At 36.4% G+C, this 23714-nt stretch overlaps 1 protein-coding gene across 2 annotated transcripts in view; it reads right to left on the bottom strand.

Moving 5' to 3' along the window:
• LOC113053649 (beta-galactoside alpha-2,6-sialyltransferase 2-like) overlaps positions 1-23714 on the bottom strand; it is a 50424-nt gene that overhangs the window by 8070 nt on the left and 18640 nt on the right. Inside the window, exons 2-7 of one of the 2 annotated variants that reach the window (XM_026218824.1) lie at positions 15973-16027; positions 14165-14277; positions 12758-13772; positions 6312-6409; positions 4188-4289; positions 2006-2180 (exon numbers count right to left, since the gene is read on the bottom strand). In XM_026218824.1, coding sequence (XP_026074609.1) covers positions 2006-2180; positions 4188-4289; positions 6312-6409; positions 12758-13670 — 1288 coding nt within the window. In that variant the 5' untranslated portion in view covers positions 13671-13772; positions 14165-14277; positions 15973-16027. The remainder of the gene's footprint in view (positions 1-2005; positions 2181-4187; positions 4290-6311; positions 6410-12757; positions 13773-14164; positions 14278-15972; positions 16028-23714) is intronic. The other variant, XM_026218823.1, reaches the window with a different exon arrangement.

Below are 23714 nucleotides of genomic sequence, written 5' to 3'. Positions count from 1 at the left end.
TCTTTCACCAAGCATTCAAATAATGTATCTCTTAAATTGTGAGTGTAGTTGCATCTGATCAAAGGTGCTTTTTTATTCATTAGCTTGGGTTAAACTAATTTTAGTTTGTTGGAACAGCAGCTATGCTAATGATGTCTCTATTTTGTTTCTATGTTTTGCCACGGGATGTAACTAGGATTTACACAAGCTCCAGTCTGGATCCAGAACACCTGAGAAGAGATGATGCTGACCCTCAGAGGACCCCAGATGATGCTGACCCTGAATCAACAAACTGAACTAACAATTATTGCTACAAGTGTGACTGCATCATATAACATTTATTAATCAATATATTAATAATGTTCATCATCTAGCTGACTACATCTTGTATTAATTTTTTCAAAAAAAAAAAAAAAAAAATCCTGTTAAACGTGCACAAACTGACAGTCACTACCTTAAGCTACTACTAAATATTGTAGAAACAATTTTCTGTAAAGTTGCTTTGTAACGATTCGTATTGTAAAAAGCGCTATACAAATAAACTTGAATTGAATCGAATAAACAGCCTTAAATGATTGTGAAAAGTGTCTTATAACAAAAGATCAGGGTCACATTTTCAATATTAAACCCGAATGTAACTACAACTAGTTCCAAAGAACCTAGGCAGCATTATGTGATGCCAGAAATATACATTTTTCAATACATACAGTATTCAGTTATATCAGTGTTAGTGCTGTTTGGATGATGTTTTCAAGTCATTTCAAGTTTGATGTGATATGAGTGGTCATCTTGTTGATTTGTGTTCTCAATAGCACCATTATTTATTCACTCCAACCACTTTGCGGATGTGGAACACATATAAAAATGAAAGGCTGATTTAATGCATGAACAGTGTCCTGGGCTAAGCATAGGGCGACCGTTCAATGGCTCTTCCTCCAATAAATAAAAAAAAAAAAAAAAAACTTTAGAACTAGAAAATGCACAAAGGAAGCAGCCACATGACGCTTCCATAGTCATCACCATAGAAACAGACTATATCTATGAGGAGGGTATTTATGTGTCTGCAATATGACTGGATATCTATTGTTCAACAAGATCTGTAGCTACATGCAATTACTTAGTGAGTCTGAGGCAGTGTCGTGCTGAATTGTATCAGCCAAGCTCAAGTCTTTTGAGAAAAGTGAATACATGTAGTTGTGATATTACAATACTGAGAAGAATTACATTTGTATTGAGTCTGAAGTATTCAGACGGCTTTTTGGCGGGAACTGTTGCTATGGTGAATCATAATATCGGTGCTCCATTGATAATGGCTTTTTACAGTTGTGGTGCATGTGCTTAACTCAGAGTCAGTCAGTTAATTTAGAGTTGATGGAACCAACTCATTTCAGCTGTTCTGTAACCGAAAACTCAGAGTTTCCCATCTCAGGGTAAGTCAAGTTTAAACTCAGGGTTGGTTGAACCTCCTTAGTGAAACAGGCCCCTGGACTTCTCCAATCATAATCAACATTAAATCACATTAAATCACATTTCTAAAAGCCACAAGAGCAAATTTGTGAGCTTTATATTTTAGTTCAGAAACCAAAAGGACAAATACAGGAGTAGAAATTTGAAGTGAAAAAATCTTTCCATTTGTGGTTTCTTCTTCTCAAGTAACCACTAACATTAATAGTGGTGCTGACTTGATGACAAACATGAAACAATTGAGAGGCTAATAAAACATTTGTGCTGTCTTCAAGAACAGACTCTTGAAAGTACAGCCAATTTCTTGGGAGACAGTAACAAGTGGGTAATCACCAAAAATAATTGCAATCTGTTTGAGCTGTCTGACTGGGATTGATCGATTGACAGTTTCACCTCAACTACTAATAAGAGTTTGGATTGGGATGTGAAAGTGGTTTAAAAAAATAAAATAAATAAGGAGAGAGTCATTGTTGCAATTTGACATATTATTGTTTGTGCCAGAGAAATCGCACCTTTGAGTTTTGAACCGGTAGCATAGACTGTGAGAGAGTGTGTCTCTTACCAATGAACCCTGAGGAGGGTGGATTGGGCTGAATGTTCTCCAGATGGTTTCCCTGAATCACGTCCCATAACTGCCAGATGTATTTTGGGTGCAGGATGTAGAAAGGCTGAGCAGGGAAGAGCATCCTGTACTCCACATATGGAGCAAACAGGTTGTAGTCTGGATTTGAGTACCACTACAAAAACAAAAAAACAACTACATGAGCAAAATGACTCAAAGATCTTCCTAATCTGGTTTCATTTCAACCAGGGGATTATGAAGTGGGGATTATTTTCCATACCCACTGTGTGTGTGTGTGTGTGTGTGAGATAGAGAGCATTTATTTATATATATATATGCTTATGTTTTTGTGACATATCAGGACAGAACTCTGTATAATGACACAGGCATTACAAGGAGAGGGTGACTTACGAGGACATAACCCATGTCCCCATTTTTCAAAATGCTTATAAATCATACAGAATGAGTTTTTTTGAGAAAGTAAAAATGCACAAAGTTTCCTGTCAGGGTTAGGGAAAAAAGTATTTGTTAGTTTAATAGTTCAATTGTAAATGGTTAAAGCGCTCACAGAGAAAATGAAGAAAAAAAAGGACAACCAAGAACTTTATAAAGTGTACTTGGTGTCATACTGATGAGCAGAGCGGGGTAGATTACTTACAAATTGTAAACAGTTACTGATTGACAAATTACACGACAAAAATTGTAGTTAGTAACAATCCATTACAATACACATTTTAGGTAATATAAGATTTTTTTTTTTTTTGATTACTTCTTACCTAACTTGTTTTAAACCTAACTTGATTTGGATAAGATAATATAGTACCACAATGATATAAAATACAAAACAAGGAAATCTTAATGCAAACTTAAAATAAATCATTTGAATACATTAAGATATCATACATTTTAATAAATGATTCATTTTAAAATTAAAACTAAATGCTTAGTACAAAATTATTATTATTATTTTTTTTTTCTGCATGTCATGTGACCATTAAACCACCTTCAAAGAACGTGAACACGCAAATGTGAGAATTATTAAAATATTTATCTAAAAATCTCAGTGCCACTTCAAGTAAATGTATTAGGTAAAGGTTTAGCCGACACAAAAGTTTGGGAATGCCTGAATTACATGCTAAATAATAAATAACATTAATTTGTGCTTTTGTGTTTGAATGTAAAAAAAGTCTTCCAAAAAACTAAATTTTTGGAATCTGATTACATGATCCAGATTATTTGTATGATCAGTTACTACTCAGCTCTGTTGATAGTGTATGTACACAGAAGCTATGATTAGATTCATGACACTCAAGAAACAAGCATTTGAAAACTTTATTGTTGTGAAATGATAAAAAAATAATGGTACAAATCTATTTTTAGTCACATGAAACACTGGACTGGACTTAATAGGCTAACTGTGAAAATATTGAAAGAGATTGCATCATTATGCTGTTGCACTGATGTTAATAAAGACATGTTACCAAGTTCAGCTTGAGGAAAGCCACAGAAGTTTGCACACTTTTGATCTGTTTACAAGTTCCAAGCCAGGGACCCGTAACAGTTGTACACAAATATTCAACAGGTTCATCGTGTTCGCTGTATGCACATCGTTCTCAAAATGCGCCACAGCATCATTCATGTGCTTTGAGACATACTGTTGTATTCTTGAGCTGACAAGGAGAATAAAAGAGCACACGTGTGATGACGGGATGAAAACTGACATTTAAATTGACTGTACATGATTAACTGCTGGCCTTGCATCTGCACAGAAATGTTCCTATTGACCTTCCTTGTCAACTTATTGACCTTCTTGTCAAGAGAAACAAAAGGACAGGTGGAAAGCATTTATAGTAATCTGCTCTCCAAACCCCTGCCGTTGTGGTTTACGATTCACAGCGGTGTCTGAGCAGACGCACTCAGACCAGACAAATCAGTGTAACCTTTGTGCATGGCGTCTTCACACACTCACAAGTATGCTCTCATCTGAATTGCAAAAGTACAATGTCACCTGCTCTCTGAATGTGCAAGGAGAATTTCTTGAGTTGTGATTGCTTTTAAGACATCAGAATATACTTTAAATGTTACATTGTTGTTCATAACTAATGAACTTTTTTTTGTATATACATATAAACATTGTTGTAGGTGTGTTTAATATGTTTTGCATGGTTACTGTAGTACTCACTTTGTGCAGGTTGAGGGTGTATGGAGCAGGATCCCACGCCACTAGTGTTATATTCTTATACAGTGAGCTTGTGTTGAACTGGTGCTTGGGATTCACTAGGATCTGCAAACAAAACAGATAACGGGCTATACTTAGTAGACAAACAAAAGGAAAAGGAAAACCCAAAACGGAGGTCCTTCCAAGTCAAGTGCAAACAACTCCTTGGTTAGCCAAGAAACATACAACAGCATCATGGACTTTAACAAAGGGATGGTTCACCCAAAAAAAGTCCTTCGTTCATCTTAGGAACACAAATTCTAAAGATGTCCTTATCACCTTTCTGGGCCTTGAATGTGGTAGTTGCATTGCCATCTATGCAGGGTCAGAAAGCTCTAGGATTTACTCAAAATTATCTTAATTTGTGTTCCAAAGAAGAACAAAGGTCTGACAGGTTTGGAACGACAGATGACAGAATTAAAAGGTTTGGGTGAACCATCCTTCTAACCAGGCACAATGCTTTCCATGAAGAGAATCTGTTCACACTGAAAGTGAACATGCTGCGTACAGTAGCAACTCCTGAACATAAATTCCAGATTCTGGATCACACTGTAGACTGTAGGAATTACTGTACTTCTGGCAGAAATCTAGTGTCCTTGCATAATTCAGCTTGAGGTGGCACACTAATGTTGATTGGCAGGTTCTACATTCATACACAGAACGTCATCTAAGAATAGACATTAATGTAGTATTTATTTTGTTTGAATGTTGATTAGAATGTTACAAGTTTTTGAAAAAGCCACATCGATTCTCAGAACAACTCGGGAGTAAACATCAGTGAATGGGGAACTGCTAAAAACAAAACAATATATACAGGCTACATTAATTATATTAACTTCAATACAGGCTACCACTTCATTTTTGGTTTGTTTAATATACTACGACTATGACTACTACCTTTTTTATTGGCTATTTGTAGCAATTGCTTCTCTTTCTGGAAGGTAGCCTGGATATTTTGCATATCATACATTTACATAGCACTGACCAGAACTATTCACATAATGTAAAATTAAAAGGCAATTAAATCCCAATTAGTGCTCGATGCATTTCCATTAGTCACTGCAGATTTACTTTAGAAACAGCTGTAGTATGGTTGAGCTCAGGAGGGCAGCAGCACACTCTAGCCCTCTCATAGCCAACCGATCTCCTGAAGTCACACATTGAGTTTTTCATATAAATTACTACATTTCTGTACCTGAATACTACGACCTCATTTTATTTGTAACTTTGTTCTATTCTATTTCTCCGTGCATGTAATTTGTTTATTTGTTCTTATTCTTTTACTGGCTGTTCACTTATCTTTAATCATGTCTGAACTTCCTTAGGCTAGTAGTTTTTGTTGTGGTATCAAAAGCAGTGTTTCCACCGCAGGAACTAGGGACTTTGGGCTGGTACTCTGTGCGTTTCCACGGCAAGGAACCAGGATCCAAATAAAGTTCAGGGTAACAAAATGCCCCTCAGAAAGTCCCTGCTGGCGAGGTGGTACTTTTTCAAAGTTCGGGAACTTTCAGGGGCGGGACTTAAGCGCTAACATGCTGATTGGCTTGAAGTTCACGCAGCATTGTGATTTAAACTACCATTTATTTTGACCACCATTTAAACCATATAAACATTGTCCTCCCTGACTCAAGAGCTAAAGGTCACCCATGGTCACAATCTTCAGAACAACTACTTTTGTGGTCCACAGAAACAAAGACAGTCATGCAGTTTGCAATTGCATGCAGGTGAGTAAAAGGTCCTTTTCAGACGATACTCTGAAATGAATGAATACCTTTTATTATCATTATACACACATACAATGAAATTAGAATAGCTTCCCTTCAACATAATTTACATATCACATCACATCACAAAAACACATTAAACAAAACATTAAATGTGACAAAGGACACCGTGCATCCCACAGAGCAGTCTCCGTTCTGCATCGTGTGTGTTTGAGCATGTGTCCACTAGGACATGATGACTCAGATCTAGCTGAAAACACACACAGCCGAGCCAAAGGGTGTCCAAATGAGATCTGCTTCAATTATGAGTCACAGAAAGTCACAGTACTACCGATATGAACCGAAGACAACAAACGTCGCTCACCTGAGAGTTGATTATGCGCATGGTGGTTTTATTCCCAACGTCTCTTTCATAACCCTTTGTAGGCGCTGTATTAAAACGCAGCACTGCATCATGGGAATCTGGAATTACAAAAATGGGAGCTTTAATCACATGGTGCCTTCGACGGAGTCATGATTAAAGGAATAAAGAGTGAAAAACAAAGGCATTTCACTCCTGCATAACTTCAGATTACGTGACGAAACAATATGTCCTAAGAGAAAGAGAGAGCAAGGCCTCAATCCATTAAAGGCACGGACTATAAAATAACAACAGAGCCAGAACACACACTGAAAACACATCATGTACATTGGAGTGCATTGGTGGAAATGTGAGGGCGCAATGGTCAGGAATTAAAAATAAACAGCGCTAGTAAACATGTTCCTCACACTGCTAAACCCTGTAAACTGTTAAGAACTGAGCAAACAGCTTGTAGAGCAGAAAATAAACAGATGCCATTTTTATTACTGGGTTCACCATAGGCTTTTTATTGAATGAATATCTTCCATTTAATCTGCTGTGAGACTGAGTGACTTTAAAGGTCATGTTAAGTTCATTCAATCTCAGGACAATTTTCATTTTTGGGTGAATGATCTCTATCTGATGTACACCGAGTCATTTTTTTACTCCATTATGGTGTAGCAGACAGAAATAAACAAATAAATAAATAATAAAGTTAGATATGACAGTTATGGGAAGTGCTTACTGCATGATTTTCCAGTTACTAAACACCAAATTTGTGAATAAGGCATGAGGTTGGGATGTAAATGACAAAACAGAATTACATTTTAATTATATAAAAGAGACACTACTTTAACGTGTCCTTGTTAACTACTGATTGATATTAATTATTGACAAAATGTATGACTTATTAGGGTTAAGATTAAGATTTCTTTTATAGTTAGCTGCTTGTAATTATGCATAATTTGCTGTTATTACTATAGTGCATACATGTATATTTAAGAAACATTGTAAAATAAAATACCACATCATAGTAAAATAATTTTGTATTAATAAAAATAAGCTTTAATGAATAAACCTAATTAAAACCATAATTTATAGAAATAATTAAATGTATATAATAAATCAAACAACTATTTTAATTAAATTTAAATTTAAAAAGTAAATCAATTTATACACAAAGGGATGCTATTTTAGTAAAATTAAGAAATGTTTAAATATAACTTGCAAACTAAAAACAGACAAAAAAAACTTGTTCTAAAACAACATTGCTCTCTAGTGGACGAACTGCTTATAGCAAGATAATATTCATACAAAACACATTCATACATATAAAATTTAATAGAGAAAGAGAGAGAGAGAGAGCAAGGAGAGAGAGAGAGAGAGAGAGAGAGAGAGAGAGCGAGGGAGAGAGAGAGAATAAATGTGAATGATGAATAGCTCTTTCTCCTGGATGTGACGGGACAATGACAGATCTTCAGGAAGCCCCTCTCCTCCTCATCCATCTCTCCGTTCAGCCGATATGCCGTTTATTGGCCTTCATCAACTAGCAATATTTTCAAAACAGTACATTTGAGCTTGACATCGAGCATGTCTCACTATTTTGACAGGGACATCAATCTCCTGAGAGAATATAAGTCACATCAGGAGAGGAAAAAGAGCCCACGCACGTGTGTGAAAGAAAAATTATGAAAAATTATATAGACACAGAATGGGAAAAAAAAAGAAACTAAATAACAAACAATTATGTCGTGTTTTATATATGTGCTTTGTGGAGAGACATTGCAATACCACTAGATGGCAGATGAAGACCAACAACTAACATGGTACTAACCGTCCCATTGAACCAGACCTTTGACCGCTCAAGGTTTAGTCCACATTGCAGCTTTCTCTAGTAAAGCACCAACTATTTAGACTGTTTGACAGATATACAAGCACAAGTACTTTTTATGCATCTTTCGGGGGCGGATAAACAAGAGGAATAAACAAAATACATCAAGAGACAGCACACAAGGCATTGCTGAGGTACTGCTATGACCTTACAGAAACAGCGTTTGAGGTAAAAAATCAGTTCTGAAATCCATACTGACAAACAGGGAAAATGCCATAGAGCAGAAAAAAAAAAAAAAAAAAAACATATTGAAGCATCATTATAACTTTGTCTACTTTATGGCAGTCTCACTAAAGTTAAGAACAAGGTTATAACAATGCCTACAGTTTCATTTAAACTGGAAAAAGTATTGCAGATAAAAAAACACAACAACAACACAAATATAGTCCAAAATAATGGTCAACAAACTGTCACTGGGAATACAAATCGATTCGTTTAAAGTTTTTTCTAGGTATTGCAGGTTTGTTGCTCCAGGGTGCAATTTAATACACACATTTATATTAAGTTTAATACACAATTTAACATATCGGTGATAATTTCCATATTTCACTGTAAAAAGACCATTACAATTACTTTTATACTGCAACTGTAAATTGCTAGACTGATGTAGTATTTATGGCCATCTACACTTTCACATGTTAAACGATCAAGCTTTTATATGGATACAGAAAACCTTCTTTGACAACAGCTGGTTTACACTCGCCTTATTAGAAGTTTGGGAAGATGCTTGGCACAAGATTCATTCTTTTAATGAGCTATGTGGACCAAAATCAGAGCCCAAGCAGAGATTGGTTTTGTGTGGAAAAACATTTACTGTTGAACCAAATCGCTCCGAGACACTGAAAACACTGGATTGATGAGCTGCTCGCGTGTAAAACAGTGTCACGCTTCACTCTAAAACATGCTATGCACATTTAATTAAATCATAGCCTTTGCGATCAGATAATCACACTAGGCCAAGTGGAAATTTCGATTTGTCAGGAAGCCTCAAGTGCCTCAAACTAAATTGATGCCACCACCCTGACAAGCTTTGGCAAACCCAGTGATGTGGTTTTTGTTTTGTTTTGCAGAAGTGCACAATCAATTAACAAAAAAATTACACTGTGCATGCTGATAAAAAAACAAACCCTGCGTTCTCTTACTTCCAGAAATTACGTAAAGAAAATCAATCTGATTAGATTTTGCAGTTAAGAGAAAGTACTTTCCATTTTGGTAAGCAATATGCATCAGACACTGTGGGCTTCTGTAGGCGTTTCGTCTGAGACTAGGATGGTAGACACACTTAGAACCAAAAAATGAAAGAAACAGCTGAGAGATTGCAAGCATTGCGTATGACTGCATTGGTAATGTGAATCAAAGTTGGAATCTCTCTGGAAAATAACTAACATGATAAACTACAGTGTTAATAACGGAGTGGCTTTGCCAAACAAAACATAACTAAACACATACATATATACATATACATATATATATATATATATATATATATATATGATGACACATATAAGATGGCAGAAATTGTATTATTGTTATTTCAATGCACAGATGTTCAAAAACAAGGTTTATATCATCCAAGCCGGAGACAGCTCTGCTCTTGGCTCTCTAGCTCGTCCTTGAGTAAACTTGGAGGGCACACTAGGTTGGCACGGCTGATGGGAAATGTTTAGACAAGACAAGCTGAATTTAACAGACAGGTTAAAGGGGCTGTGGAGAAATACAACCTGATCAATGCGAGCCATACTTGTATACTGTGTGTAAATACTGCTGCTTTACAACAACTGTAACAGACAGATGCTGACACCACTTTCATGATTTCACACATGATAGTGATTTCAGTGCACTAGTGGATTTAAAAGAGTGAGCATTAATTTGGTCATGTGACTTTAAGACCTTGCCCCAGCAACATTCAGCCACTAACCAGTCAACATGATGTAAAGTCATCAACAACAAAGGTACAACTTCTGGCTTCCCTTAACAGAGTTTCAAACCGGCAACCATTAAGAAAACCATTATGTATAAATACGGCAAGACATTAATTGTCGGACTGTAGTTGTGTATATTACTGTGAGGACTCGCATTCTGACGGCACCCATTCATTGCAGATGATCCACTGGTGAGCAAGTGATCGAACTCTAAATTTCTTCAAATCTGTTACCATTTAGAAACAAACTCATCTTAATCTTGGATGGCCTGAGCGCAAGACAATTCTCAGCAATTTTGGGGTGAACTATTGCTTTAATTGTTGTCCATCTCAGTAAAATGGCATCTAATTTAAATTCTCCCAATCAGTTCCCCAAATTCCACAACTTTAAATCCATTTTAGTTTAGAATATCATGCTCGATCTTTCAGTGAAACGACAGACTTCTCTCTGTTAATACAAGATTTCTTCAATAATCTAGTCTGCTCTCATCAGCCCCGTTCTTACAGTCTACTACAAGATCTGCCTCCATCTAATAAACAACTGATGGAGAAAACCAACCTATTTTTATCTCCTTTTCCGATAATCCATTACATCACAATACAAAGAAAAAAAAAAATGCCTGTACTCAAAATAACTTAAAGCATTCAATAAAGCATCTCTCATAGACTTCTGCCAGAAGAAGAAAAAATCTGACAGAATAAAAACAATAGGAGCTACAGTTATGTCTTACCATAATAACAGCAATAAACTAATAATACACAACTGTTATTAGCTCTATCATAATAATAGCAATAACAAATATTGGTGGGAAGTAAATTGCCCTACAGGGAAATTCACTGATATTTAGTGCAATTATGGAGAGAGAGAGAGAGATGTAATTAAAATGGTGATAGAAAGACCGTTAGAAAGCATCTAGCTTGTAAATGAACGTGAAAGCATCCGTCTCATCATCACCACATGCCTTCATGAGACGCCAGAGTCACCATTATCCTGAGAAACAACAAAAGCTGTGCCGTCACCTTGGAAACCCTTCCTCTGTGCCACCATAGATGCCAAAGCTGGAGGAATCTGGGCTCTTTGTGTGCCCTGTGATGCTTGTGATTATGTAACCGCAAAGAGCATCAGTATCCCACTGACCCTTTCAGAGAAACTGGCATCACCACAGAGAGAGAGAGAAAAAAAAAAACAAGTGAAGAGAATGATAGAGACTTAAACCAAGCCAAAACAAGGCCTCACTTCACAAGCAAATTTCACTTCTTTTTTTCAGGATAGTCTTCTGAAAAGACTATTCGGGTGTTTGAAGAAACAGAAATAGAGATTAGAAATCTGAAGCATCAGTAAAAACAGAAAGAAAGAAAACATGCCTTAAGGCATGAGTAGTAATTATGACTCTGAAATCTGACTGAAACAGAAGTCAGGCTAATGAACTACATTTTTGTCCATTTTAGAAAACAGATAGGCAGGGATAAACCACTATTAGGTAGCACTTTATTTTACAGTCCTGTTCCTCATGTACATACTATGTACTTATTATAGTAATTACAATAACTATGTAATAACTAGGTACTAACCCTGAACTTACCCCTAAACCTAACCCTACCCCATGTAGTAACCTTGTGTTACCAGAACTTTCTTTGATAAATACACTGTAAGTACATGTTAGTACACATACTGTAAAATAAAGTGCAACCCACTATTAAAATCTCTACAATACTGACAAGCTGCTAATCATTTCCATTGTTATTTTATGGAATATATTATAAAAGGCTGACATCAGATTTCAATACTATATAAAAAATACATATAAATAAAGTTATCAATTTTTAATGCTCATAGTGAATTTTTATCACAACATCATAAAGTACATAATATGCAAAATGCGTGTCAATTATGAGATTTGACAGGTTAATTAAATTAATATTTTTAAGGATTAATGGCAAATGAAAATGTAAACATGCACATTATCCAATAATATATTTTTTATAAAAAATAAAGAGATTTATTATAGTTTGGACTGTTATGCTGTATCATACTGGATACAATATTGGTTTTCTTAAATTTTATTTTATAGTGCCTTTAAAAGCAAGCTTTTCAAATGTGGTTTACACACAAACAGTTTTTCTGAACGGCTTAAACACGAAAACCTAATCTCTGAGCCAAACTCTCACTATCTTAAACCAATTTGTCGAATAAAGCACTCTTTCTGCTAAACCTTAAACACATTCAGGCAGTTACTCTCTATTTGCAAATCTCATGCACTTTTCAATATTCAGCACAATACCATTCGTGCATACATAACGTTTTTTTCTAAATTGCAAAATTGTTTAATTAATCCAATATAATGAATGCTTTTTGATGGAAGAAACAGAGGTTTTGTGAATTTTACCTGAGTATTTAAATTTGTATTTAGGGTTGAGAAAATGAGTGATGGTTTCAACAAATGTGTTTTAGCAATTCAGAAAAACTGTAAAACAAGAGTAAACATGCAAAATAAAATCAAGTAAAAACTATCCTAAATTATGATAATTATATTATGCATGCAAACCAATTATCCACTCAGATCTTTTCTGATAATTATTTTCAGATAATAATAAAATTAAGGATATTGTAGAGGGGTTTCCCAAATTAAAATCGTTAATTTTTCAACTTTAACTCACCAATCTCCTTGCCAAGTCTTGAGTGAAGCATGGCTCCGGCAGAGGTGACCACAGCGCAGGTCTTGAAGCCTGGCCCGTAGAGCTGGCTTAAGGGTAAAGCAGGTACAATCTTCTGCCAGCCTAAACTGGAGAAAGGCATTTCAGCCCCATCCAAAGTTCGAACCTTCTCCCCCTTCTTCAGCTCACACAACACCTGCTGGCCACTCTGTTGTGTCCTCCGGCGCCCCCTGTAGGTCACGCCGTGTTTATTATTATTCAGGTAGTCTTTCATAGCTCTCTGCAGGCGAGGACTGAGCATGCCCACTGACAAACTCCCTTTCCACAAACCGTGCACTACGGATTTTGACCTGGGAACGTAGTACTCATCCGGGTCAGAGTCGTCATACCTAGCCTTCCTCCTCCAGCCGTCATCTGCCTCCTCCTCATCCTCCTCCTCTTCTCCTCCCACCACCTCTTCCTCCTCTTCTTCATCCTGTCGAGGGGAATCCTGGTTATACTCTTGTCTCTCACGGCTGCGGCTCACGGAGGCCGATCTGGAGCCCACGTCCTGGGTGCCGAATGCAGACCAGGCCGCCAGGCTCTGAGGGTCGGGATAGGGGTAGGCCTCCTGGCTGAGCGGACTAGGCTGGGGATCGGCACTGGGATTTTCCTCCTGGCTTTGTTCCTGTTGGGTGTTGCTGGAGGCGGAGGGGGTGGCGGTGGTGGCAAGCCCCAAATGGGTGGTCATTATGGTGCGGGGGTTGCCCTGCAGCGAGGTCAGGCGGCGCGTGTCTGTGTAGGAGAGAGCAGCGGCTGACTGTGGGTCGTCCACTCGTGACTCCATGAAGTAGGAGAAGAGTGCCAGGAACAGCAACACCCAGGCCAGCATGAGGCCGAGGGTCAGCCGCCGCCACTGTTTCAGACTGGACTTCATTTTTCAGAAGTCCTCTCGGCCACACGCCGCTGCACTCCAGACCCAACTGGAGAAGGGTCAGCAGGACGCCTACGACAGGACAGGACTGGTCAACCTCATAACCTGAAAGAAAAACAAACCAACAAATTGTTCTCCGAATATGCCATGCTCCATGATTTCAGCTACAGATCACTAGCTTTAAAGGAAAGAAATCAAAGTTGACCGCTACGATATTCTTAAACACAAATCCACATTTTCAGTTGATTTCCTACAACAGAATTAAGACGTCACCACTCATTAATCCTAAAATGACCTGTCTTAAAGGGTCATGAACTGCCTTTTTTATTATTTTGTACTGCTTGCCCACTGCTACGATTGGCAAACAGTTTACATCCTTGATGGAGATGGACACTGCTTTGATTAAGGTTAAAAATGAATAAATACTCCATACATATCAAACGGTTTGTAATAACAGACAAGGCAATAGTGAGCACGTAATAAAAACAGTTACTCACACTTGAGTGATGCGACATTACTGTCGGATCCAATATAGTCGGCACAGCATTGTCTTTTAGTTTCAATCTTTCAGAAAATCCTGCGTTGCATTGTGTCTTGTTTGTAAACAAATCTGCGGTAAAATGAAGTGATAAAAAGACTGATGCTGTATGGCTAAAAAAAGGCATTTTTTCTAATAACTTTTGAACGTTTTGTCAGAGAATAGTGATCTTGGTGTCCTTTTTGTCATGCTGAATCAATGGATGCTGATTTTGTCATGACTGGACGAACCACCTTTCCGCTATTTTGAATTTTGACATAAATTGCAATATCTTTTAAACAATTTGACACATTGGCACTAAATTTGGTAGGCTTCATTGTCATTATGTCTCTAAGGGATCTGAGAAGTTTGAACACTGCTCCACCTAGTGTTCCAGAGATATGAGTTTTTTTTTGCAAAAAATGTTTCAAAAATTTTCCTTTCCAAAACATTATCAAAAATCTAAATTTCTTGGTTTATGCCAATCTCTTTTGTCATTTTCCATCAATGTGCCTGTCTGCCATATTTAAGTGAATTAATTTTTTTTTTTTTTTTGCTTCTCTTACAGACTTTGTCCAATTTTGCAAATCATAGTGACATGTTACTCTTTTGTGTTGTTCATTATCACAGATATGCAAGATATCCTTAGCAGCGTAGATATTTCATGTCAGCTGAGTTGCACAACATGTAAATAACCATGCCCTGAACCTTGCAGGTTGTGGGTTCAAGTACCATGTGGACCATGACCAAACCGCAAAAGGTTGCATTCTCTTTATGCTGTTTTTGCAGTTACGACTCTATAGTGCTTATTATTATTATTATTATACCAGATTACATCAAAGTCTGTACCCTAACCGATTTTATATAATTCAACAATATCGCACAAGCTGTGGGGAGGTTCAGCAATTTTTTGACTTCATTTGGATACATTGTTTGGTTAGACAATTGAAAAGTAACTCCAAGTAGACAATAACACCAGAACATCAACCTGATAACAAGCAGCTGTCAACCTTATTTTTTAAAGATCGGTTTGAAAAACCATCTTGTGATCTATACATATTCAAATTTTCTCTAACTGCAGATCTCAATTTAGACATGAGAACACCTGCCAGCATAACTCACTTTCCATTTAGTCTATTTGTGGAGAAAAGGAAACCATAACATTTTATGGAACAGAAACCACTGTATCGCATGTGTCAAGTTTGTTTAAATGCATATTAACCAGGCACACACACACACACACACACACACAAAAAACTTTATACACAAACACATTTTAACTAATTTAATAGTGCTTGTTCCATAGGTAGCCTTATTTTAACCATCTTATATATATATATATATATATATATATATATATATATATATATTTTTTTTATTAAATGTAATTTTCACAGTTAAAATATGTATCCTGATTCTAAGCCGTTTAAACGAATGCACTTTGAAAAATTATTATGTACTTTTCATGGCATAGTTTGTTTTTTTAACGATTTGCATGTTTTGCATTTCAAGTCTTACCTGTTTCTTGCCATTTCATTAATGAATAACTGACAAATATATACATCACATTAAATTTATTGGTTTGTTAAATGCTAATGTTAAAACTGAATGTAAAATTTCCATCCAATTGGAATACACAGTTTAAATAAATCAATTTAGGCCGGTTTTAATACATAACTGATCATATTTTCAATATCCTAACCCGACCCTTAAATATGACCCTCTCAGAATTTTTCTTTGCCATTTTTTAAAACAAACAAACAAACAAACAGGTACAAATTTACACACCTCACTGCAGTCCTATTTCCTTGAACCCATTAATCCTCAAACAGTTCATCTGTCCCTGAAAGAAAAAAAGAGAGCAGCAATTAGAGAAGAGTACGAGTTTCTTCCAAACAAACCCACACACACACTGCACATGTGGTTTTGGTTGTTTTCATGATTATGTGCAATTTTGCCAGAAAGGTTTGAAAAGAAAAAGTGAAGTGGATTTTCTGAGACAGTCGAGATGCGGTGGAAGAAAATAAATCCTCAGAGGCTATCTTCTCAAACAAGAACATCTGGACTATTCGTCCAAAAACAGATAAGTGGATTAGGGAATCTGGAATCCTTACCAATGGTGCTTTTAAAGTGGGATACTTTTGACAGACTCAGTCAGCAATTAAGTTTGGTCTCTAAATTCATCTGACTAACTAACTAATCATCCAACTGACATGTATGACATGCTAGAAACAATGACGACACACTTCTTATGCTTTAGTCTTCCTTCTCTCTTTTACCCATTCATGAACACTTAGACGCAGAAAAGGTGTCTTACGTTTACAGCAAAGCCAAAAACCAAATCACAGCTGTGGGACAACATCATACATTCAGACATCCAAAAATTTGACAAACATGAAGCCTGGTATTGAATTAAAAAAACATCTTGATATAATCCACAAATACTACTTGTGTTTAAAAGGAATGGTAAGGATAACTGGACCTCCAACTTTCTTTAAATATCTTATGCTTTTAGACCATTTATACCCAGTGAAATAATGGAGTGACAGAGTAATAGATTACTATAAATCCATGTCTGATGATGATCAGTGTATACAGACTGGAGAATCATTTTCATTGACAGTATTGACAAATCTATCATTTGTCAGGGATGAAGCTGCTCTTTATTTCACATGCAGATTGAGATACTCTCTACAATTCTTCAGATAACGTCAAAGCCTGTCTGAAGTTCTCAATATTTTCTGAAGAACCTTATTTTTATTAGGAATTTTTTTTTTTTAAGAACTGCACTTAGGAAAATTCTTATGAACCTCTTAGAATGTGTGTGTGTGTTTGTGTGTGTGCGTGTGTGTGTGTATGTGTGTGTGTGTGTGTGTGTGTGTGTGTGTGTGTGGTGAGCACAGAGAGTGGCAGGAAGGATTTTCACATCGGTGAACAGTGAAAGTGTGAAGTGGCAAAAGTACTAAGAGATAAAAACAAAAGCGGAAATACATTAAGAGTTCAATGTTGAAGTGTAGGGGGCAAAATTAATGACAGAGGGACAGACATGAAAATAAAAATGGTGGGACTCCAGCAAAATGCAAATATGCAATTCTAGGCCTTCAGCTTCAGCTTTGAGATGCTTTAACATTTCACACTGCAGAACACTGCTGTTAAATGAACTACATGACATATTACAACACTTCTCTCAGAGCCATAGCGCACAGGATATGGTTTGGGTTGATGTGACCTTTGATAGAGAGAAAAAAAAAACTAACCACATTTCCTTTTGTCTTAACCTGAGCTTAGTTGAAACTGACATACACAAATATACTGTAACAGCAGAAACCTGCATAAAACCCCAAGTGCAGGTCGATACGACTGAGCCAGGACACGATAAAATAAGCAAATAGACAGAAATAGAGAGAAAGACATAAAAAGGGGCCACGGCAGTGAAAGAACAGAGAAGCGTGGGAGTAACACGGCACATCAGTTACATTATTCATTAGACTCGCAAGACCCATCAAACCGGGTGACTTCCCAGAGCTCTTTCAGGTCATTATGCAAGTTACTCTCACACACACACACACACACACACACACACACACACACACACACACACACAACAACGAACACTCACACACACCCCATTCCCTCGAAACATCTGCAATGGCTTCAGACAAATTAATATCATGTGTAGAAGTAGTACAACACTCATCAAGGACCTGCACTGCACTTTAGCCAGAAGAAAAAAAAAATCACTTTTGCAAAATTTCATATGTGAGAGAGGTTTCATTTCACAGCTTTGAAAATGGGTGTCGGACTAAACACATCATCACTGGAATACAGGCTTTTACTTGCACTTTAAAGCCAAAAAACACACATTTCAAAGAAGGGCATGTCAGAGTATGTTTGCACAAAGCTCTATTAAATATGCTGGTGAAAAAAATAATAATAATCTGAGCTGTGGTCAATATTGTTTCATTAGCATTAAATGTTCCTGTAGCTCAAGTGGTAGAGCTTTGCTCAACAAGCGCAAGGTTGGGGGTTCGATTCCCCGGGAACACATGATGGGTAAAAATTGATAGCCTGGATGCACTGCAAGTCGTTTTGGATAAAAGCGTCTGCTAAATGCATAAATTTAATTTAAATGACAGCAGCGGGTCAATTAAGCACAAATAGCACAGAAATGAAATATTTCGTTATACATTAACTAAAACAAACTTTATTACAGGATGAAAGTTTTATTTATTTAGGTCATGTTTAATTAAATTTTATATATTGATATATATGAATCTATTAATTAATCAATATATTAATCTAGTCATTTATTAAGCATTGTAAGCTAAATGTATAGTTAATAAATGTTTATGTTAAAGGACTAGGCTACATGAGCTGTACAAATGTGCTGCCTTCACCCAGCTGGAAAAATGTCTTGAATAATCCAACACAGATCTTACCAGCAACCAGAAGGAAAGCCACCATCTGGACCATGTCCCTGAGAAAAACAGAGACGGGCAGAGGAAAGGACAAAGACGAAGAGAGGTTCCTCTGAATCTCTGCTGTGTGGGCAACTAATTGAAATAAATAATCAGACAAACTATATAATAAAAGAAAAATGGCACAAACAGAGAGTATTTTGCATTAAACGCTTCAAAGCCCCTCGTAAGCAGAGTTTCATGGGGGCTGCCTTTGTCAGGTGCATTGACAAGACCGTTCGAGTAAAAAATGATTTTCCTCAGCACATAACTGCAGCTCATAAGTCACAGAAAAACACCAGTCTTGACAGAGCGAGCAAGCGTTCATGCACATCCAGCAGACTGAGCGCAACAGACAGGATCTAATGACAGAGTCAGCAGGACGACCATTTCCAACAAAGTATTGATTTTGATCAAATATTTGTCGTTGGATGCCATGAGAGTAAATGAATGACGGCAGCACGTGTTGAAAGGAGGGAATCTTTGAGAAGTGTGAATCTGCAAAACAAAACCACCACCACCACTACCACATTGATTTGAATTAAGATTTCATATACATTTATTTCTATCATTATTTTAAGTTATAAATTCACATGCACGACTTTTGAAATGTTTGAAGTTGGTAATATTTGATCAAACATAGAAAAAAAAATGGTCAAAAAAGTGTATTTCTTTGATTGTAAAACTGAATTTTCAGCATCATTACTCCAGTCTTTATTACAGTCTCCAGATCCTTCAGAAACCATGCTGATTTACTGCTCAAGAAACATTTGTTATGATCAATGCGGAAAACAGTTCATATTTGCATTATTTTCCAAAGGCCAGCATAAACTCAACTGAAATCTATTGCAACATTACGAGCGTTTTTAATGTTACTTTATCAATTTACTGCATCCTTGCTGAAGAGTATTAACATACCAGTGTTATTTAATAATTTTCACAAATATTTTTTGTATATTTTTATTATATCTGCTGTATACATTTGCGATATTTTAATAAAAAATGACCAAAAGGGACAACCAAATAAAGTTTTTTTTTTCTTTTACTAAAATATAATAACCCTGATACACACACACACACTCTGTCTGTTTGGAATTTATTTCAATAATATACAAAAAGGAAGAAAAACTCAACTAGATGCATTAATTAGGCACATTAATGGACTGTTAAAAGAGTTGTTTGCTGCAGCTCAGATCGTGGGCGCACATAAAAACAGTCGCTGGTGGCTCAAAACTGAAAGCATAAGTAGAAAAGGAAAATGGGAAATGGGAAAAGTGAATGGGAAAAGACCAGCTTGTAAAAGTTCTGCTTGAATTCACACCTCCCTTAGCAACAAGCCTCGTCCCCACACATCCATTATTCATAGATTTTGGTCTGATGCCACTTCAACTGAAAAATCTACAGTAATCTAACAGAATATTATAAACTCTGAAGGGGAGATACATTTCTGGGCTGTTTGTAGGCTTTTGTAAATGCTTTAATTTAGACCCTGTCATGCACTTTAAAGTAAGACAAAGAATAATTTCTTCACATGTCTGCTTAAAGGCTGCGTGCTGGAGGACGCTCAGGAGAAAATTCCCCTTCATCCATTTTGTCACAGGATTGTGAAGCATCCATTTAAATAGCTAATGTTCAAGCCGAGCTGGTATACATCACAGGACACTTCAGAGATGGAATCAGTGAAGGAGATGGAGGATATAGGCTGCCAGGGGCATAAACATCCTATTTGCTATTATAAGGTAATTAGAAAGCGCTCTCTGAAGGTATGAGGCCACAAGCAATCTGATTATATAACAGCAAAACCTGGATGTTTGGTTTGAAAGATGTCGACCTTGAGAAATGAACATCAAGATGAAATGTATTGGATCTCATTTGGATCTTTTCAAGATGCCTTGCTTATTTATTATGTAATGGAGCTCATTTGGACGGCACCACTTTATGAGATGGAAAACTTATTTACGGAGAGGCAATCCTTCCTGCACAAGCACAAAACAACTTGGTTCTATGATAAAGAAAATGCTTTTTAATGCATACTTGTGTCTGAGTCTGATCAATCTAGACTTTGTGAAAACACTGTTTCAAAAGCAGCATTTATAACATGATTGACATTTATTTTGCGGATGTCCTTGTGGAAATGAAACGTTAACTTCAGAAAACCAAAGAAAGTCAAATCTGATGTTTCCAAACACACCAACTGTGCATGCATTATCACTTCACATTATCAAATTTATGTCGGTTTACAAATGGAAAATGTTAATGTATAACTTAAGAAAATAAGTAAACACATTGTCTTTGCCTGTAAAACAACTAACATGACTAAGATATCCAGAAATAAACATGAGTGGTTGAACATGCTTCAAAACTAGATGCACTAACCTCAAGAATGGTGACAACCAACAAATGTTAAAAAGATTAGCTCTTTACGTCAAAGTACAACAAATAACTAACATTAATGATAAAACAACAAAATTATTATTAAGTCAGCAAACAGCAAAACAATAATCCTATAACAGTAACTGCATAATTTATTCATGCTGCAATGTATGCTGGAAACTCACAAAGCCAATAAACAATATGAATTTCTTTGTTCAGACAGCCGTGCTTGACTAGTTGGGGCAACATTTGGGGTAATTCTGTTGGTCTGACAAGGGTTTTTATGTAGTTTCAAGAATTTATTTAAAATATATATTTTTTTTCATTTGAGACTCAAAAGGTTTCGTTAACTGGAAAATGTGCAGTTGCATTTTTTTTTTACAGTGTGACTGTTTGTGCAGATGTCTGATAAAATACAGCTGACTTTCATATTGTGAAACCCAAAAGCAACATTTGCACTTTCAAATGGTTAAGAAAAACTTTAGTTGTCATAGTAACAACTTTGAAGGCACTGATCCATTTCTTTTTTTCCTCAAATCTATCTTGGGAAGCATTTCACCTGCATTTCCCCGAAAAAAAGAAGAAAAAAAGATTGTATGTGAAATGTAAAATTTATTTGAGCAAAGGTGCAAATAAGTCATTATGACATTTAATGCATTTTGAATAACAGATGTCTTGTGTTAGAGGTCATCTTAATTTTGGGGACCTAAAATTTGGGAGCGGGAAGCGTCTAATGATGTTAAACTTCAAAAGCTATGGTTTCATTAGATAAATATGAAAAATGTGCAGGCTTGTGGTTTCAAAGAAGTTTGCAAACAATGAATAACATTCATTTATGATAAGCTATGGCTTACTGTCGTTACTGTGCTCTACGGTTAATGCATTATGGATGTTTGCTTTGTGTTTTTAATTTTAATATGTTGTATAGGTTGTTAAGAGTACATATTTTATCTCTTCTATGCCTTACCTGTTTGAAAGAGCTGCCAGCAAGACATTTCAAAATAAGAGTGTATGTGCCACATTCAAAAGGAATTAAATAAATCATCTTTGAACTACTTATAATTATAATTATTTTCAGTTTAGCTGTGAATAGAAATGTAAATAATGTTTACAATTACCACTTGTCATTTGAACCTTTGCAATATTGGTTTACAAATATTTACTTAGAAGAAAGAAAGAAAAAAAAAAAAGTTAATTATGTAAACTGACATTTAATAAATCAAAATCTCAAAAGCCCTAGTCACTGTTACGAGGGAAAATGTATTTTTCAGGACATCAATGCAGAGGTCTTGGCTTGACATGTTGTACACCATATTGATCCGTCTGCAGTCTGATGACGGAAACATAAGCGCCTTCAAATCAGAGTCAAAATGAGTGATTCAATACCTCAGCGGAAAAAGGGAATAGAGGAAGAAGTGAAAAGAAACTCAATCCAGAAATAAATGCCTAGTTAAAAAAAAAAAAAAAAGTTCAGCCACAAACAAAAAGTATCATAATGTACTCCCAACTCATGTCTTTCAAAACCTGCAAGACTTCTTGTTGCTTTTTCATATAATGAATCTGAATGGGAACCAGAGCTCTTAAGCAAGATTTATTACCCATGTCACCATTCGCTTTCATTACATGGAAAAGATTGTTCCATGGAAGGAAAGACCTAATACTGGTTGCCACACTGCTTGATAGTCATGCAGAGAGGATTTTAGGTCAAATACTCCTATGAGGCAAGAAAAGAGTTCATCTTTTCTTTTGTGGAGGAGGAGGAGCACAATAACACTGCCATTGAATTTCCCACCACATGCTCTCCTCTTTCCCGAGGCCCTGTGGAACATGAGAGCCAACTCATAATTGCACCCAGTGTCACTCAAGAACCCTCGAATGAGGCAAGATTCATGTTCATGCGTAATTTAACACCATAAAAAGAGAAAGGGAAAAAACCAACAACTTGATAACAAAAAGCACCACTCAACACCGGTAATGGTTTTCAATGTGCGTCTTGCAGTTATGTTAGTGCCATGGAGTGGAACATTTAAGTTGCCATACCACTAATGCCTCCCAACAAATTTGCTTATACATGCACACTGCTCCTAACCTCTTCTTAAAGGCCCTGGGAAAAGAGGGCAGGACAGGACCCCTACGAAGTGGAGTCAAAGGGGCTTTAAACACTGCACATGGAAGCACAGCTGTGAAGAGGTCCACTCCCACTCTTAGTGCTAGACTAAATTATTGCATTTAAATAAGTCTGGCTCAGCTCTTTGCTTCTAATCCTCATATTGAACTTGAACTGTGGTACAGCTACACTCATAGGACACTGCACTTCACAATCACAAAAATATATTATTTGTGTGCTCCATGCTGGTTAAACATTTATTTTGCGTGCTGACATGTGCCTTCTCTGAGCTCGTACACCTGAAGCGTGCGCACACTAAAAAGCATGTTAAACCGCACCTGATTATTGTTATCTTTCATGTTTGTTTGTGCTAATACTATCTGAGTGCACCAATACAGTCAAAAACACAAGGTTTACATATACAGGTGCTTATTATTTAATAAGAATATCACCAAAAAGTTAATTTCACTAATTCCATTCAAAAAGTGAAACTTGTATATTATATTCATTCATCACACAGAGACTGATATATTTCAAATGTTTATTTCTTTTAATTTTGATGATTATAACTGACAACTAAGGAAAGTCCCAAA

The sequence above is a fragment of the Carassius auratus genome, chromosome 34 (genome assembly GCF_003368295.1).
Source record: "Carassius auratus strain Wakin chromosome 34, ASM336829v1, whole genome shotgun sequence".
NCBI classification, from domain to species: Eukaryota; Metazoa; Chordata; class Actinopteri; order Cypriniformes; family Cyprinidae; genus Carassius; species Carassius auratus.
The sequence above is the reverse complement of the archived record's forward strand: the minus strand, read 5'-3'. Positions and strand labels throughout refer to the sequence as shown.